Source organism: Cyprinodon tularosa, unplaced genomic scaffold (genome assembly GCF_016077235.1).
Source record: "Cyprinodon tularosa strain WSP-4 unplaced genomic scaffold, ASM1607723v1 ctg1096, whole genome shotgun sequence".
In the NCBI taxonomy this organism is placed as follows: domain Eukaryota; kingdom Metazoa; phylum Chordata; class Actinopteri; order Cyprinodontiformes; family Cyprinodontidae; genus Cyprinodon; species Cyprinodon tularosa.
This window is the reverse complement of record NW_024037889.1, coordinates 213008-229515: the sequence shown is the minus strand read 5'-3', so window position 1 is coordinate 229515 and position 16508 is coordinate 213008. Positions and strand designations below refer to the sequence as shown.

Genomic DNA, 16508 nt, shown 5'->3' with positions numbered 1-16508 from the left:
GCACTAAAGGTTTTGGGTTCGATTATCGGCCTGGGGACTTTCTGCATGGAGTTTTATTGTTCTCCCTGAGCATGCGTGGGTTCTCTCTGGGTACTCCAGCTTCCTCCCACAGTCCAAAAACATGACCGTTAGGTTAATTGGCTTCTCTGAAATTCTGCTTAGGTGTGATTGAATTGTTGTTTGTCCTGTTTGTCTCTGTGTTGCCCTGCTATGGACTGGTGACCTGTCCAGGGTGTACCCCGCCTCTTGCCCGTAGACAGCTAGAGATAGGCACCAGCACCCCTTGCGACCTCGTCAGGGATAAGCGTGATGGAAAATAGATTGATGGATACCTACAAAATTGTATTGTAACTCAGTTTTCCAATCACACACACCAATTCGGGGAAAGTTATAGTTTAACGTTATTTTAGATGTATAGTGCTTATATTTATCCAATATTTCATCCATGAATTTGAATTGTATTGTATTTAAAGATTAGTTCAATATGCAGTAACTAGATTATTAACTTACAGTAGCAGTCATTCAAAATTGTCCTTCCCGATCAAACGCCAGCTGAATGGCAGACAACTTCCAGCCATTGGAGTGACCTCCTCCTTCTCCTAGACGGGCATATGTTTTTACTCTGACTCCACCCTTTCACTGAATTACAGGGTCTGACCAGGAGATGGCGCGTCACTTTAGATCTTAATGTCCACAAATCATGATGGAAGAAATATTTTAGTACAAAGATTTATGATTAAAAATTTATTATGGGGGACCAGCCAAGGGCCCATCAAGAAAAGTTGGGATATTTTGAATGGCTGCTACTGTAGTTACTTTTTTAAGAACCATAACCAGTTCCCTTTTCTTTTAAAGTAATACTTCTGTTGGAGTTGAAGGCACCTACCTGGGGTTTCTGTTTTAATATTAGTGTAAATAGTATCCTCATTTGGGTCATCAGGGCCCCCTGTTAATATGATTAAAAAAAAAGATTCACAAAGAAAAGAATATTTAAATGGGAAAATGTTAAAACATCTTTTCTCATAGCTGCTGATCCTGGTTTTCACAAGAAAACAAATGTTGTTCTTAGAGGACTATTTCATTATCCTGGCATAAGCTGGATTGATACCGTGAAGTATTTGAATTGAACTACATGTATAAATGTGGGAAAGCTCCCATAAGAAGTGTTGGCAAAAGGGAGGGACATTCAGTACAATTCTACGAGATTACTGGCTACGAGATTTTTTAGCCAATCATAACAGCAGCAGTAGCAGTTTGATTTGTTCCAAAACCAACAGAATTAACTGATAAATCAAACTCTAACCAAATCCGGTTAGGGGGGACGGGCAACAATCTTCCAATCCACAAAAGAAAAAATTGCTTCCTTCACTTATTTTTCAAAAGAAATAGAGATTATTCCAGCTATCAAATTCCTGTTCAGCTAATTAAGTAAGAACTTTGAAATTATTACTGAAATACTTATTCCTTTTAATTTCACACCATTGAAATCTGTCAGCTGAAATCAACCAGTTGTTACATCCCTGACTGCTTCAAGAAATATAGTTTACCTTTGTTTGTGGCTCGTTGGATTGACTCATACTCAGAAGTATCACCTGTAAAACAACAAAATAAAAGGTCAAAGTTAAAGTAAAACCGTTTGATATATTAAAGTCAAACATTTAGATTTCAAAATAATTAAATTCAGGTGTAAACCAGGTTTAACTGTTTTTTCCATCGTTCATGGAACAAACTCCAATATGACTGTTTTTATGAATATTTATTAAACGAAAGATTTTTAGGAAATAATTCAGTCTAAATCATATAAAAAAGCTACTAACGGTGCAGCAGAGAGCTGTAAACTTGACTGTCTGCCTGGTTGACTCCATGATTGGTGGTGGAGCTTTGACTGCTGCTTTCTGACCTTAATATGTTAAAAGTTAAAGTTAAATTTAAACAATAGATGATGATGATGATGAATGTTTAAAATCAGAGGAAAGTGAACCATGATGTACTGACCTGATGCTGCAGAAATCTGTGGACAAAAAGAGGGAATTTGTCAAATTGTGATGCAAATTGTTTTATATCTGTTTTGTCAAAACAGTAACATAGATTTAAATTAAAGTATTAAGTCACTACATAGTCCACCACAGTATGAAAAGAAAAAGGCTCTCACCCTTTGACCGTATGCAGCACCACAGGATATGTGGTGCAGCGGCAGGATAATGAGGATAATGACAACTTTTCCAATAATTGGTCCAATGTTAAAACCGTTATTTCTATCTGGAAAACAGTCAGAATATCAGGTTTTGGTCAGCAATCAGTTTTAACCTTTAGAAAAGTCTAATCTGTCATATTTGGAAAGTAGCTCTTTCATCTCTAGAAATTAAACCAAGGCAATGGACAGAACACTTTCTACTAACAATACAAGAATCTTAGATTCTTAGAAATTAGTGATTGTTCTGAATTTATGCTAATTACAAAAAATGGTCACTATTATCAAACATTGCACTGAATCATTTATGATCTTGAGATTTGGGATTAAACTCTGGATGTTTAAGGTAATGATTTCTTATTTGAAGGTAAAATGTTGGTGCTATTTTTCACTCATTTTTCATGTTAAGATTGGAAAGGATGGCTTTATCTTATCAGTTGTTATTTCATTTTATTACATTCTCCTAGAAAACTATACGTTTTGTGTGACACCTGGATATAAACCTGTTATCTGATCTATTTCAGTTCCTAATCTGAAACAAAATCACAGCATGTTTCCATTTTAAGTTCTCCTCAGAATTACATTTAAACAGAAATTTCTGATCCTGGTCTTCAGTGTTGAAGTGAGAGATCTTTGTTCAGTTATGCTGCTTTCATTTATCTCATACAAAAAAAAAAAAATAATAAAACCAACAATGAATTCTCCAAAAAATGTGTGTTATTCAGAGCAACTAAAATCTACACTCACCGGCCACTTTATTAGGTACCCCATGCTAGTAACAGGTTGGACCCCCTTTTGCCTTCAGAACTGCCTCAATTCTTCATGGCATAGATTCAACAAGGTGCTGGAAGCATTCCTCAGGGAGTTTGGTCCATATTGACGTGATGGCATCACACAGTTGCCACAGATTTGTCGGCTGCACATCCATGATGAGAATCTCCCGTTCCACCACATCCCAAAGATGCTCTATTGGATTGAGATCTGGTGACTGTGGAGGCCATTTGAGTACAGTGAACTCATTGTCAAGTTCAAGAAACCAGTCTGAGATGATTCCAGCTTCATGACATGGCGCATTATCCTGCTGAAAGTAGCCATCAGAAGTTGGGTACAATGTGGTCATAAAGGGATGGACATGGTCAGCAACAATACTCAGGTAGGCTGTGGCGTTGCAACGATGCTCAATTGGTACCAAGGGGCCCAAAGAGTGCCAAGAAAATATTCCCCACACCATGACACCACCACCACCAGCCTGAACCGTTGATACAAGGCAGGATAGATCCATGCTTTCATGTTGTAGACGCCAAATTCTGACCCTACCATCCGAATGTCGCAGCAGAAATCAAGACTCATCAGACCAGGCAACGTTTTTCCAATCTTCTATTGTCCAATTTCGATGAGCTTGTGCAAATTGTAGCCTCAGTTTCCTGTTCTTAGCTGAAAGGAGTGGCACCCGGTGTGGTCTTCTGCTGCTGTAGCCCATCTGCCTCATAGTTCGACGTACTGTGCGTTCAGAGATGCTCTTCTGCCCACCTTGGTTGTAACGGGTGGTTATTTGAGTCACTGTTGCCCTTCTATCAGCTCGAACCAGTCTGGCCATTCTCCTCTGACCTCTGGCATCAACAAGGCATTTCCGCCCACAGAACTGCCGCTCACTGGATGTTTTTTCTTTTTCGGACCATTCTCTGTAAACCCTAGAGATGGTTGTGCGTGAAAATCCCAGTAGATCAGCAGTTTCTGAAATACTCAGACCAGCCCTTCTGGCACCAACAATCATGCCACGTTCAAAGTCACTCAAATCACCTTTCTTCCCCATACTGATGCTCGGTTTGAACTGCAGGAGATTGTCTTCACCATGTCTACATGCCTAAATGCACTGAGTTGCCGCCATGTGATTGGCTGCTTAGAAATTAAGTGTTAACAAGCAGTTGGACAGGTGTACCTGATAAAGTGGCCGGTGAGTGTATATTTCTATCTGCATTTGGACTCATAAAAGCCAATTGTAATTGATAATTAATTAATTAGTGAATTAACCATCAGGTAATAAAGTAATCAGTCTGTTTAACATGCCAACTGGTACAATAAAAAATAACTTTGAGCAGGAAACAGGTCAAAACTGTAAAAAATATATAATAATTTGGATGATTTCAGATGAAAATCCTTCTTTGTCTATAAATGTTCTCTAACTAGAACTCATCAGGTGGCAGTTTTAGCTTCACCTGAATCAGATCCTGAAAACAGATTTATGAAAAAAAAAACTTGCTATGAGGTTATCAGTCCTTAAATCTTAAACTTTTAAAAACTAACTGTAAGCAAAAATAATCATTAGCTGCAGCTCAGACATTTCTGATGAAAAAAGGAAACGTATTAGAAAAAATAGAAACTTAAAGGAAACTTCATTCTAGAAAGAAGTGGACTATGAGAGATGACGTTTATTACATTTTCTGTAAATTATTATTTTGCTCTATTGAAAAAACAATACTTCTATTTTTCTACTCCCCTCTATTGCTCTATTATAAACTCTGTTTCAGGTTTATGTTCTACAGGAAGATGATTTATCTGTTATTTCTGCTAAAAACTACCTTGGAGAAAATATTTACTTAAACACATGAAGCCACATGTTGGAAAAACAGAAATGTGAAAGAAGGAAGCTGAGCTGAAGGATTTTGAAGGAAAAAAAATATTTTACCACCTTTTTAATTTACCGGTACTTCTAAGTTTTCTTGGAGGGAAAATACAACATATCAGTCTCTGGATATTAATGTTATGTTCACAGTAACTGCAGCTTTTACAGTATGTGGAAACACAGGAAAAGGTGAAAGGAAATATAATCATCAATCATAACCTACCCTGTACAGTGATGTTGACTGCGTTGCTAAAATCTCCTGATCCAGACTCACACCAGTACACTCCACTGTGAGACCAGTCTGTGTTTATAGAACATGAGGATCCAGTCATTGTCCCCCAGTTGGAGCAGTGAATGTCTGATAGTCCACCTGTTTCTGTAAACCTCCTCAGTCTCCACTCAGTGTTGTTCCCACTACAGCTCAGAGTGACAGACGGATTGATAAAATGTTGAACTCTGTCTGGAGTCACTGAGAGAGAAGCAGCTGGATGAGAGTCTGAAAAACAACAACACGAAAATAAAACATAATTAAATATTTGCAAGGCATCTCTTTAACAGTTATGTGGAAGGAAAAATTTTGTCCAATTTAAATGGATTGTAAAAAGATGTGATTTACAGAAAGATACACATCAAAGGGGCCTAATCACCTTCTATAGCAAAGACCCTAAACCTCAGATATTCATGTTAAAACAAAGCAATAGATGCCAAGCATTCATCCTGATAGTGTTTACTTTGTTCTTTTTGAGCATGAAAAGATTTTCTTACCAATTGCGATCAATAGACATAAACTCTGCTGTGCAGCCTCACCATCATCTAACAAACTCTGGCAGCTTCAGTTCCTGCCTCAGTGAAAACCAACCAACCAATGTTCATATTTATCCTAAGCACTACTCAGCTGTTTCCCTCTTGGCATCAAAAATTTCAAGGGCGTAGGTTTCATTTGAACTTTGGTAGGGACACTATTGGTCAGGTGTCATTGTTGCTTTGCGATATGCATGCCCTTTTTTATGCTCGATGTGAGCATCCGTACTGATAAGAGGAATTCATTGTTAAAATAGAAAAGCATCATTTTGCTACATTAATAAAAATTTATAAGCACTACACTCATTAGATGCTGTTTATCAATGTTTGAAGTATCACCGGCTATGATGAATGTAGAATTAGGACTGTTTTCCACGTTGAAATGGTTTCATTTGAACGACTAAGAGAGAAGGTAAATACAGTATTTTCCTTTGAAGATATAGAATTGTGCAGAGTTAAACCCCACTCTTATATTTTTACCTACTATGCTCTTTCTGTATTAAGCAAAATAATACATTCATTAAAATATCAACTTCACTATAAAAGTTGAACATCTGGGCTGTAGTTACTCTGTGTAGCCCATTTCATGTATTTTACCTGGGGCTGAAAAAATGAATCGTATTAATTAATTATTTAAATAATCACCAAGTAATTTACAAGTGATTCATCATTAACTGGAGCATAGAGACTTTAAAACATACAGTAATATAAATGTAAAATGTGCCTTTCCCCGACAGAGCAACCCACTTAGATCTGTAATTATACCAAAATTGTAAAAAATACAATATATATATAATATATAAGATTTAAAAAAATGTTTTTGTTATTCTCCATCCAGAACTCCTCATGTGGAAATATTTTAGTTTCACCTGGTTTATTTAGACATCACCTGAAGCACTGAAGGGCCAGCTGCTTCACCTACAAGCTGCCCTGTATCGTTATTACTGGATATCTGTGTTTCCTATAATCATATAATGTATGAGTGCATTATAAGTGCATTTTTAATAGTAAAGGATTAAATGTAACACAGCCTTTTATCATTGTCCTATATTGCTTACTGTCTGACTGTTTAAATAGCTCCTTATGTTTATTTCTTTTTAGCGGCATCATCTACAAACACAACACTGAGAATGAGCCTAAGTATATTCAAACATAAAATCACTTTCAACAATTATAAAAGACAATATAACACTATCTTATCTGTAATTTAATAATATCCAAAATAAACAGCCAGATTCAAGCGGTTTTACCAGACATTAATGCTTTTACTAATTTACTTATAGTCTGTGTGGAAATCTATGTAAGATAAAATCAATGTTAACATTCTTCCTCTGTTTGTTCTTGTCTTTATCCTATTCCTAGAAGTAGAAATAGTCAATTAAATTACTACTATTATGTGGGACCCAGATGTCCGGCTTTAGGACAGACAGTCGGGATTTTCATTGCACTGTCCGGCATCCAGCCGGACGTGTATTTGTCTTTCTATACCCCAGTGGTTCTCAAACTTTTTCTGTCATTCCCCACTTTGGACAAGAGGGAATTTTCAAGCCCCGCCTGTCCCCATCGCCCCAACACTATGCTAATGAAATATGCAACAATCTTAAAATGTTCCAATTTTATTGAAGTAACAAGTAGTATCTAAATACAAACTATCTACATCAAATAACAGCAAGCTCAAAAATAAAGAAAATAAAAATGCAGCTGTGTCAAAATTTGTATCAAGCTCAAAGATAGAAAAAATTAAAGTGCCACTCTGCAATCTGTTAATAAAAGAAAAGAAGTGAAATCCATCTGGCAATACAGGTCTATTTATCCCTGCATTAGTGGCTGCAGTGAGCCTGTTTTGCATTGCAGTTTCTCAAAACGGGGTTGCAGGCTTGATACTGCCACTCTCAAGTCATGCTCAATGTTCAGCTGAGATCTGTATTTTGTTTTCAGTGAAGCAACAGTTGAAAAGCCCATCTCACAGAGATATGATGTGGCAAAGGGAAGAAGAATGCACACAGCTCTCTGCCCGATGAGTGGATACTCCCTCTCCACTCCAAACCAGAATTCACTATGAGTCTGAGCATTAAACCTGAGCCTCAGGGTGGAGTCAGACGTCATTTCAATAAACTGGTCCTGTTTATTTAAGATAAAATATTTCAAATTCAGTTATTTATGATCTACCTGCGCCGTCAATCCCGGCGCATGTGCGCTTTATTTGCAGTCTAGACGCTGAGGGTAAACATGCTGTGTGTCTGACTGCAGCGCTGAGAGGGACTCCTGTGATAGCGGGGGAGAACGGGGTGGGGATGGGGGAGGCGCCCCACGGCAGCACCTGCCGCTGGAGGACAAGAAAAGGAACGATACGTGCTTTCACGTAAGAGTCTCCAAAAGTCGCTAATTTGTCGCTTGTCGCTTTTTTGATAAAGAGTCGCTGGAGGGGTCTGAAATATAGCGACAAAGTCGCTGAGTTGGCAACACTGGGGCGCGAAAGTTTATTCCGTTACAAATAATATGCCGACGTTATTTTGGCACTTCAGTTCCAGGTGAAATTTTTCTAATGTTCTTTTAATTAGACTGCATGTAGGCTAGTAATGATTACTTTGTGGGTTTGATTGGTCTAAAAAGCGGCAACATACAGCTATAAGGACAGTTTGCTCTCACACGTTCTACATTTATAGTCACACACACACACACACACACACACACACACACACACACACACCGGAACTTGGCGCGCCCCACCTGTCACGTCTCAATTCCCCACCAGTGGGTCGCGCCACACACTTTGAGAACCACGGCTATACCCCCAGATTCCACATACTCCGTCAGCGCTCCACTCCGCTCACGTACATTGTGCGGAGTACTTGTCTGTCATGTAAATCAATGAGAGCTTTTCCACATCCTCCACTACTTCTCAGCACATCTCTCTCCACGTAAGTCTTCTCTGTCCTTCACCTTCAAAATACGGAACTGAGCTCTTTTTTGCTCCGCTCCGGTCAGTCCAGATCAAGATCCGCAATTGCAATCGTAGCAAACAGGAAAAAGAATGTAGAAAAGACCTGGTTTGTCAAACTAAATTATAGTAAAAACAGATCGGTAACTACAAATTAGAGCATAGTTCGTATATATTCCCAAAAACTAAGAGCAATTAATTAAATCATTGGATGCAGACTATTGGTGCTTCAACAGACCAGGAAGAAGTTGTAAGATTCTAGAGCGCAACTCACAACTTTAAAAGAAAATTCTTATTGCAGGAATGGATGAAGAGATGATGAGTTTGGAAGCAGAGAACAAACAGAGTTCATACAAACTATATATGATCCTAGTTATCCCTGTTACAAAAATCCACAGAAAGAAAATATTTGGGCAGAAAGTGAACATCTGCTGGATGATGATGTTTGTTTGTTTTTTATATGTCATTAAATAAAACTTTCACAGGGTTTATACAGGAATGAGGAACTCTAGATGAATGCTCTTTTAATGCTATTAGAAATAATTTTAATGGCATCAACAAGTATCATGTACACAAGTTATTAGTTTACATGAAATAGGGAGCTGTAAACACAGTAGCATGACTGAAGTTTGTACATAGCTATAGATAGATAGATAGATAGACAGACAGACAGACAGACAGACAGACAGACAGACAGACAGACAGACAGACAGACAGACAGACAGACAGACAGACAGACAGACAGATAGATAGATAGATAGATAGAGAACACAGGGAAATATACTTTACTCTCGACAGGCTGCAGCCATGTCACGAATTCCTCTTTTTTACTATTATTATGTGGAACCTCGAGCCTCGAGCTTCTTTTCCAAACAACTGCTTTGTGATCAATTGCAGCAGTTCTGCGCAAATTAATTGTGTCAAAAAACCTCCTCAAAGAGTCATTGAAAAAAATGAAAACAGTAATAGCAACTAAATATTGGTAAAAAGGAAACCCTCACATTTTCCTCTTTTAGTTGGCTGTGGGTAAGAATCAGAAATGTTGATAGCTTACAGCCTTTATTTGCCAATTTTTCCAGCAGTCTTCAGAACTCTTGGCTGACTCAGAATATTTCTTTTTATAAACAAAAAAAAAAAAAAGGGGTTTTTGTTTTTTAGTGGGGGGTACTGTCAGAGTCTTGGTCTGTTTGTTTCTGTTTTTCTTGGTTATCCATTTGTTGTCCTCTGCTGCCCTCTTGTGTCCTCCCTTGCTCTGTTTCTCTGTCCTGCCTGCACCTGTTTTCAATTCCCTCGTCAGCTCTCTCTTTGTCTCTGTCCCCTTTAAAAGCCCTCCCTCTTCAGTTCCTGTTTGCTGGATCCTCGTCTAACATCTCTTCTAACTTCTGTCTGTGTTCCTCGTCTCTCCCTGGCTTCTAGTTCTGGTTTACCCCTGATGTCTCCTTGGTTCTGGTACGTTTGTTATTTTCAGTTGGACTTTGATTCCTGCTTCTGGATCTGTGAACCTAAATAAACAGACTTTAATTCACCTCTGCCTACTGGTCTCTGCGTTTGGGTCCTCCAAACAAATACCGCTTCATGACAGAAGGATCCAGCCAACAACATGGACCCAGCAGGGAACCAGGCATGTGAACTCCTCAGACCTCCCCATATACAGAAGTCTGACCTTTGGAGCTTTTTTTATGGGGAGAGAGAAGATTTTTCTTTGTTCCTGCCACCGCCATCAGCTCCAAGAGCCCCTCGGCGGGGGCTCCAAGCCTCCAAGGCCCCTCAGCGGGCGCTCCAAGCTTCTAAGGCCCCTCAGCGGACGCTTCAAGCCTCCAAGGCCCCTAAGCGGGCGCTCCAAGCCTTCAGGGCCCCCTCCATGGTGGTTCCTGTGCCGCAGTGGGCGGCCCCTTCGGAGGCTGTACCTGAGCCGCAGTGGGTGGCCCCGTTTGAGCCTGATCCTGTTTCTGAGCCGCAGTGGGCGGGCCCTTCCGAGCCTGATCCTGTTCCTGAGCCGCAGTGGGCGGCCCCGTCCGAGCCTAATCCTGTTCCTGAGCCGCGGTGGGCGGCCCCGTCCGAGCCTGATCCTGTTCATGAGCCGCAGTGGGCGGCCCCGTCCAAGCCTGTTCTAGAGCCGCAGTGGGCGCCCCCTTCCGAGCCTGTTCCAGAGCCGCAGTCGATGGCTCCCTCCGAGCCTGTTCCAGAGCCGCAGTGGGCGGCCCCTTCCGAGCCTGTTCCAGAGCCGCAGTCGACGGCTCCCTCTGAACCTGTTCCAGAGCCGCAGTCGGCGGTCCCGTCTGAGCCTGTTGCAGAGCAGCAGAAGCGGAAGTGGCGTCCTCCTCGGTGCTTCCTGCTGAAGCGGAGGCTGCGTCCTCCTCGGTGCATCCTGCTGAAGCGGAGGCGGCGTCCTCCTCCGAGGTTCCTGCAGCATTGGAGACGCCGGCCTCCAGAGCGTCTGCCTCGCCTCGGCCCCGCGGCCGGCCTCCAGAGCGTCTGCCTCGCCTCCGGTCCCGTGGCCGGCCTCAAGAGCGTCTGTCTCGCCTCCGGCCCCACAGCCGGCCTCCAGAGACTCTGCCTCGCCTCCAACCGCGGGGCCGGCCTCCAGAGACTTTTTGTTGCCCTCGCCCACCCTGGATGGGTTGTTTTTTGTTTTCGGACTCTGTTTTGTTTTCGTGCCTGCCTCCCTGGTTCCCCCTCCGCCCGCCCTGGGTGGGTTGTTTTCTGTTTTTGGACATTTTAGGGCGTCTGGGATCCGCCCTTAAGTGGGGGGTACTGTCAGAGTCTTGGTCTGTTTGCTCCTGTTTTTCTTGGTTATCCATTTGTTGTCCTCTGCTGCCCTCTTGTGTCCTCCCTTGCTCTGTTTCTCTGTCCTGCCTGCACCTGTTTTCAATTCCGTCGTCAGCTCTCTTTGTCTCTGTCCCCTTTAAAAGCCCTCCCTCTTCAGTTCCTGTTTGCTGGATCCTCGTCTAACATCTCGTCTAAATTCTGTCTGTGTTCCTCGTCTCTCCCTGGCTTCTAGTTCTGGTTTACCCCTGATGTCTCCTTGGTTCTGGTACGTTTGTCATTTTCAGTTGGACTCTGATTCCTGCTTCTGGATCTGTGAACCTAAATAAACAGACTTTAATTCACCTCTGCCTACTGGTCTCTGCGTCTGGGTCCTCCAAACAAAGACCGCTTAATGACAGTACATGATATTCTTTTTTTTTTGGGGGGGGGGACTTGTTTTGTAACTTAATATTAATTGTAGTAACCGCGACATTCTAGTGTGAATAAATGTTGTGCTCCAAGCACACGCAGACTAGAAAACAGCCAATCAGAGAGAGAGAAGGCGGAACCTAAGGCAGAACAACCAATGAGAAACAGCGCAGCACAGTTCCACGCGCTGCTACATGAAAAGGACAGGAGAGACCAGGCAGAGGAGCTGCGAGAGGAAAAGAAGCCACTGCTGCAACAACTAGTGCTGTAATTTATAAACATGTTGCTCACATCCAATTATTGGTAGGGACAAGAGGGTCGGTTCAAAATGTTGGTAGGGACATGTCCCTATGGTCCCTATGCAAACCTACGCCCATGAAACATTTTGTTCTGCTTTTTCACACTTTATCTGGACTTTCTCTCTTTCTTTTCACATCTCTGGTTGCTTTGTTCCATTACTCTCTGGTTTACTCATTGCACACATGGACAATATTGTACATCTAATAACGTGATCTTATGGTTAATATTCAAAAGACTAACGTTTAAACAAATAGAGCAAAGCAAAGAGAAAAAAAACAGAAATAAAATACAATAAGCCAACAAGGCACTATCATTTATTCCAAAAACCTTTGTAAAAAAAACAAAGATACTGGTGTAGAAATTTGTAGAGCCATAGTACTGTATGTGACAGCCTGCCTTCAAGCAGAGGGTAAAATCTAAGGAATGAAAGACAAAAATCAAATCTAACAGTGAATTACTATCTAGTTAATTTTTTGGGGATTCTCCTTAATTAATGTGACAAAAAGTCTCACTGTCTCAAAGTTCTAGAGCTCTAATATATCTATTGTTTTATAGCACGCTTAATCCCAGCTGGGCTCAGAAGGGGCGCTGATTCCTATCTCCACCTGGAATGGGCTAGAGGCAGGGTACATCCTGGACAGGTCACCAGTCCATCTCAGGGGAACACAGAGACAAACAGGAATGATAACCATTCACACACTCACATCTAAGAAGAATTTAGAGAAGCCAAATAACAGTTGTGGTTTTTGACTGTGGTAGGAAGCTGGAGTACCCAGAGAAAAGCCATGCACGCACATGGGAACAAGAAAACTCCATGCAGAAAGACCCTGGGCTGGGAATCAAACCCCAAACTTTCTTGCTGCAAGGCAGCAGTGCTACCCACTGCACTACTGAGCATCCCTGAGCAGCTCTAATATAATAATAGGTAAATGCAGCCTCTACCCTTTAGTATCAGCAGTAGATTACCACTGGATGACCTTAATGATCTAGGTGGGACCAACCAGGTAGTCACTAAGGTATGGAGGCCAAGGCAATGAAGACCTAATAACCACTAAAATCTTCCGATAATTGTAGAGAATGCCATTGGATTGATTTGAGAACCAGAGTAACATGGCCACCTTTCTGTGTGTTAAAATGAAGCTTAATGTAATCAGAACTGGTTCAGTAGGATGAAGCTAAATCATTGACAGCTAACATTGACTCTAAAAAGAGATTTGGCATTATAAAGTTAAACATAATAAAATCAAACAATGTATTTAAACATTAACTATGAAAAGAAACAATGAAGCTGATAATCTTTTTAATCTCTTTTTAATTTGCTTTTAGAGTTGTGGCAGATTTCTATGGCCCCTCATAACTTTAAGTTACCATGGCAATGCAGGTTGGCATTGTTTTGGCATCAGGGGTGGAGTTAAACTGAAGGCTCCTTTTTCATAAAAACTGAGCAAAAGTTGCTTCTGATTGAAGCTGGTTTTGTTGTTGTCATGACCAGGTTGACTGAGAATTTGCACAGGTACTTCTCAGTTAAGATTTCAGAGTTTGCTGCAGTTACAGCTAGTTTGACTAGGCTATGATAATGGAATGTAAGATATTTGAGCTTTACAAAGCTATATTCCTACTTAAAAAAACTCTGCCACTGTTGTCCCCCTTGTCCGTCTGCTATTGCTGCCCCCAGATGACTAATCCACTTGACTTTTTAAGGAATAATGGGATACGTTATGACTAAAAGGAATCTTGGGTAAAAAAAAAGACAGAATCAGCCTAGAATGGCTGCCTTCAAGCAACGGAGCCCCTGAATATAGACATACACTTAGACTTAAACTGATGGACTGCAGGTAGATGAGAGGAAGCCAATAAAACCTGAAGGAGACTTCAGATAAACTCTTTCAAACCTGAACTGATTGTAAATATAATGGACAGCATTATAGATGCAATGAAAATTGTTGAAAAATAATCAACATTTAAAACAAAAGGATCCTTGAATGAACAGAGACAAACTCACCTGCAGACCAGACAAACTTCGGTACACTGTAATTAGTGTAAAACACTGGTTCTCCTCTTCCTGCTCTGCACACATATCCTGCTGTGTGATTCTGTCCATTAAGGAGGTAGGAGTTCTGTTCAGTCCAGTTGGTTCTGCCAGTCAGCAGCTCTAAGCTGTAGGAGCTGCTGGATTTTGCTGGAACCACTTTATACCAGAAGAACCTCCATCCTGCAGATGGATGCTCCAACCCCCCACAGCTCAGAGTCACTGAGGCTCCAGGACTCAGCCATGATGCAGACACAGAGAGGACAGGCTGAGGTTTATCTGATGGAGACACAGAGAGGACAGGCTGAGGTTTATCTGATGGAGACACAGATGGTCAGAGACAGTCATGAGCTATCATAGTTTATTCTATTTTATTCTTATCCTTCATTTGACTAATGCAAAGTTCATTACCTTTGAGTTAAGCGGAGGTGGGAGACATAATGGCTGATTGAATCAACATTTTACACTTAGATTTTCATTACTGATAATTTTATAGGGATGTTTATTCATAAACATTAAAGCGACGTAATCTAAAGTTATATATATATTTTTTAATCTCAGTTGTTTTTCTAACCACAGCTTTTAGAGGCTTCAGAATATATACAATATAAACACATGAAAACAAAAAACCAGGACTGAGGGTAAAGATCAACAATCCTAAAACAATTACATATTTTTTAATAGCTTTTGGTCAATTGAGCAGTAGTATCAGGTGGGTTTTAATAAAAGTTTAATGTTCTAATCTTCTTATTATTTTAGCTGCTCTTATACTATTGTTTTATTGTATATATGTTTTATTGCATGTATTATGTTTTTATTTATTTTATTTAACTTTATGAATTATTTCACATGTTGATTTTGCTATGGACTCGGCTGGTTAAAAAGCTGCTGTAAATCTTTTAACTGGTTCTACCAAAACAGAACACAATACTCCATGAACTGTTCAGTGCATTTTAGAGTTAATTCTAAAATTGTCAGGATCCCAATTTTTGTGTTCGTCGTTTTGTCTTCTCTTTTGTATTTCTCCCTTTTACCACCAGGAGGCGCCTGGTTCGCCTCCTCACACACCTGCAAGCTGTTGCCTCATCACCGGACTGCTCTTAAGCTGCTGGTTGCCACTGCTTCGACACCAGAGTGTTTGCCAGTTTGGGGTACTCTAGCCAAGCCTTGTTTATGCTGAGTCTAATCTGGGTTTTGCATTTTGAGTTCTTGTTCTCTAAGCTGAGATCACATTGAGTTTTACTGAGTGCTTGTCTCTCCCTGAGTCTCAACTTTGTTTGTTCTTTGCCTTTCGGCAGGAAGCCTTCCTGCAAACTGGACCTTTTCAGACCGCCTTCTCCCAAGTGGGATCAACTGAGTCTTACACTGAGCGGCCGATTCCAAACCGGAGGTTTGGATCCATCCACCTTTGAGCACGCTGCCTGAGATCACTCTTTGAGTAAGGAAGTCATCTTCACCACGACCTGTTCAAGTACCACATGAAAACTGAATTGCAACCAGTGGCTGCATCATTCCACTCCGTCCGAGTTCTGGGTAAACCCTGTTCCGCCCTATATATATATATATATATATATACTTCTTTAAAGGAATAGTACACCCAAAACATGATTAGCCTTCATTTTCTACTCACCTCCATGCTGAACAACACTCTGGAGTACTTTTTTGATATCTCAAATGCATCTGGAGATCTGGGAGACTTCTTGCTGTCTGCTGACATTCAAATAATGGAGGTCTATGGCGCCCGAGACAGAAAGGTCCACAAAAGTCCACAAAAACTTGTCAATATTCCTCCATACTGCTCGTCCAATGTAATCCAAGTGTCCTGAGTGGGTAGCATCCAGAATTTACTCGAAACGAAGTCATTTAGAACGTTTTAGAGCCTAAACAGTAGTGTATAGGATTTCCTAATAGCGCCCCCATGCGCGCTCACGATTCTACGGAAGCCGGCAGACCAAACCAGCGCATTCAGCTCGGCAAAGAACTCATGCTCTTCCTCAACACTGAAGTCCTCAGACATTTTTCTTTCGTTGTTTCTTTCTTTGCACAGGTAAACAGCACATTTCTTCTTCTACGCTTGCATTATCGGCAGACCAGACGCTGAATGCGCACTTCCTTCCGGTTTGGTCTGCCGGCTTCCGTAGAATCGTGAGCGCGCATGGGGGCGCTATTAGGAAATCCTATACACTACTGTTTATGCTCTAAAAACATTCTAAATGACTTCGTTTCGAGTAAATTCTGGATGCTACCCACTCAGGACACTTGGATTACATTGGACGAGCAGTATGGAGGAATATTGACACGTTTTTGTGGACTTTTATGGACCTTTCTGTCTCGGGCGCCATGGACCTCCATTATTTGAATGTCAGCAGACAGCAAGAAGCCTCCCAGATCTCCAGATGCATTTGAGATATCAAAAAAGTACTCCAGAGTGTTGTTCAGCATGGAG

At 41.0% G+C, this 16508-nt stretch overlaps 1 protein-coding gene across 1 annotated transcript in view; it reads right to left on the bottom strand.

Annotated features, from left to right (window-relative positions):
- Nucleotides 1–16508, bottom strand: part of LOC119789329 (Fc receptor-like protein 5) — a 74686-nt gene that overhangs the window by 1523 nt on the left and 56655 nt on the right. The window contains exons 7-9 of the mRNA XM_038294171.1: nt 14036–14341; nt 5038–5310; nt 2153–2259 (exon numbers count right to left, since the gene is read on the bottom strand). Coding sequence (XP_038150099.1) covers nt 2153–2259; nt 5038–5310; nt 14036–14341 — 686 coding nt within the window. The remainder of the gene's footprint in view (nt 1–2152; nt 2260–5037; nt 5311–14035; nt 14342–16508) is intronic.